Here is a 1,703-nt window from a genome sequence, read left to right as displayed (position 1 = left end):
TGTAGGCACTTGCTGGTGTGAATGGATCATCTGTGAATTAAGAAGGGGAAATGAATACATATTGCCAGTGAACAGAGGGTGGCTGGAGAGAAACCAGGGCAGACCACACCGTGAGGTGGGTGGTAGGTGGGCACTGAGTCAAGCAGATGTCCGTTTATTTTTCTCATTTCCTAGATGAATAGATGACCTTTACCTGCCAAAGTTTTCCATCTCTAGCGGCTATGATCTGGAACACATGCTCCCTCAGCTGGGCATGAAGCAGGTCTTTATCAATCCGGCTGACCTGTCGGAAGTCACAGGTGCCAAGAACCTGGTGGTTACTCAGATGAGTCTTTAAAGTTTGGACAATTCCCCTTCTGCATTGGGAGCTTGAACGATGAAGGTCAGGCAGACGTTTGGATGAGCTCGAATTCGCATACATAACTGCATTTCTTATTATCCAATCGCCCTCCCTGGGACGACTCCAAGCCCAGGAGAGCTGGGTTACAACCCTTCCCCACCTCCCTGCATTCAGGGGAAGATTCTGGGGTAAAATCAGCGGTGGACCCCATCCCATGCTCCACCTTTTACTGCCTATGGGGCAAATAATTAAAACTCTCTTCCCTCAGTTTTTTTCACTGGTAAAATGGGGTAAAAGTTCCTGGCTAGCGTGCAGTGCCCAGCGGAGCAGGAGGAGGTAACAGGTAATAACGAGAGCTATAGGGCAATCGTGATGAAAATATGAGACAAGAATACGAGACAAGAATACCAGGGAGCCTTGCGCTGCATCCTAGAAACAGAATAGTCTGGACAAAAGCGGGTAACTGGGCAGCCTGCCACTCTCCTCTGCACCCCACTTTCCAAAAGGAATGACAATGCAAGGACATGTCCAGAGGGGCCCTTGTGGCCAAGGATGTGAAGCCACATCCTATGAAAAGTAGCCCAGGAGCCCAAGGACGGCCGAGCTGGGGCAGGAGAGGTGTGGGAAGCAGTGCCAGCCCGTCTGAGGAGGTGTCTGCATTTGCTGCTGCGAGGTGGAGGGGCTGCCAGACCCCTGGGGGCCTGGAGGTTCAGTCAGGATTCTGGAATGGCTCCTTAGAGCCACAGGCAGCTTTAAAGGAGTTTAAGCAGAGAGTCGATACAAGCGGATTTGCGTATGAGAAGCATGACCGTGGCTGCTGTGCGGAAGCGGGGGGCTGTGAGCTGGGCATTGAAGGGGCTGTTGCAGGCACTGGGGTCACAATGGATCCCAGCTGTAGAGGGAGAGCAGGGACGAGTCGAAGGCTGTGATGAGAGCTGGTGTGAACCGGTGGAGAGGAAGGGAGAGTAATCCACACCTGGGCTCGGCTCCTGGTGCTGGCCAAGAATGCTCTAAGGTAGCATACCGGCCAGCAGGAGCGACGTGTCGCGGGGGGAAGTTGACGCATTCAGATTTGGGCGCACCCCAACCCTGCGGTTCCCAGGAGACGGCGAAGGCATTTGTTCAGAAGTGCAAGAGAGAATTCTGGGCTGGAGGGAAGCTGTCAGGATTCAGCCCCCTCGGCTGAGCAAACGAGCTCTGAAGAGGAGGCGTTCCCTTGAAATGAGGGCCATGGAGCCTAAAGAGAAAGGTGATGCCCATTGAAGGGGTCCGCTAAGGAAGGGCAGCTCACCAGGCAGAGAGACCAGAGGACAGTTGTCACCCCAGGACCACGGGGACAGGGAGGGGGTCAGGGGAAAGGTGG

The 1,703-nt window shown here is 54.1% G+C and overlaps 1 protein-coding gene across 1 annotated transcript in view; it reads left to right on the top strand.

Annotated features, from left to right (window-relative positions):
• The window catches only part of LOC105305167 (alpha-1-antichymotrypsin-like), a 2,601-nt gene extending 2,264 nt beyond the window's left edge, over positions 1-337 (top strand). Inside the window, 1 exon segment of the mRNA XM_023522952.1 lies at positions 183-337. Coding sequence (XP_023378720.1) covers positions 183-337 — 155 coding nt within the window.
• Positions 338-1,703: the final 1,366 nt, after the last annotated feature.

This window comes from Pteropus vampyrus, unplaced genomic scaffold (assembly GCF_000151845.1).
Source record: "Pteropus vampyrus isolate Shadow unplaced genomic scaffold, Pvam_2.0 Scaffold367, whole genome shotgun sequence".
In the NCBI taxonomy this organism is placed as follows: domain Eukaryota; kingdom Metazoa; phylum Chordata; class Mammalia; order Chiroptera; family Pteropodidae; genus Pteropus; species Pteropus vampyrus.
This window is presented reverse-complemented; position numbering and strand designations above follow the sequence as displayed.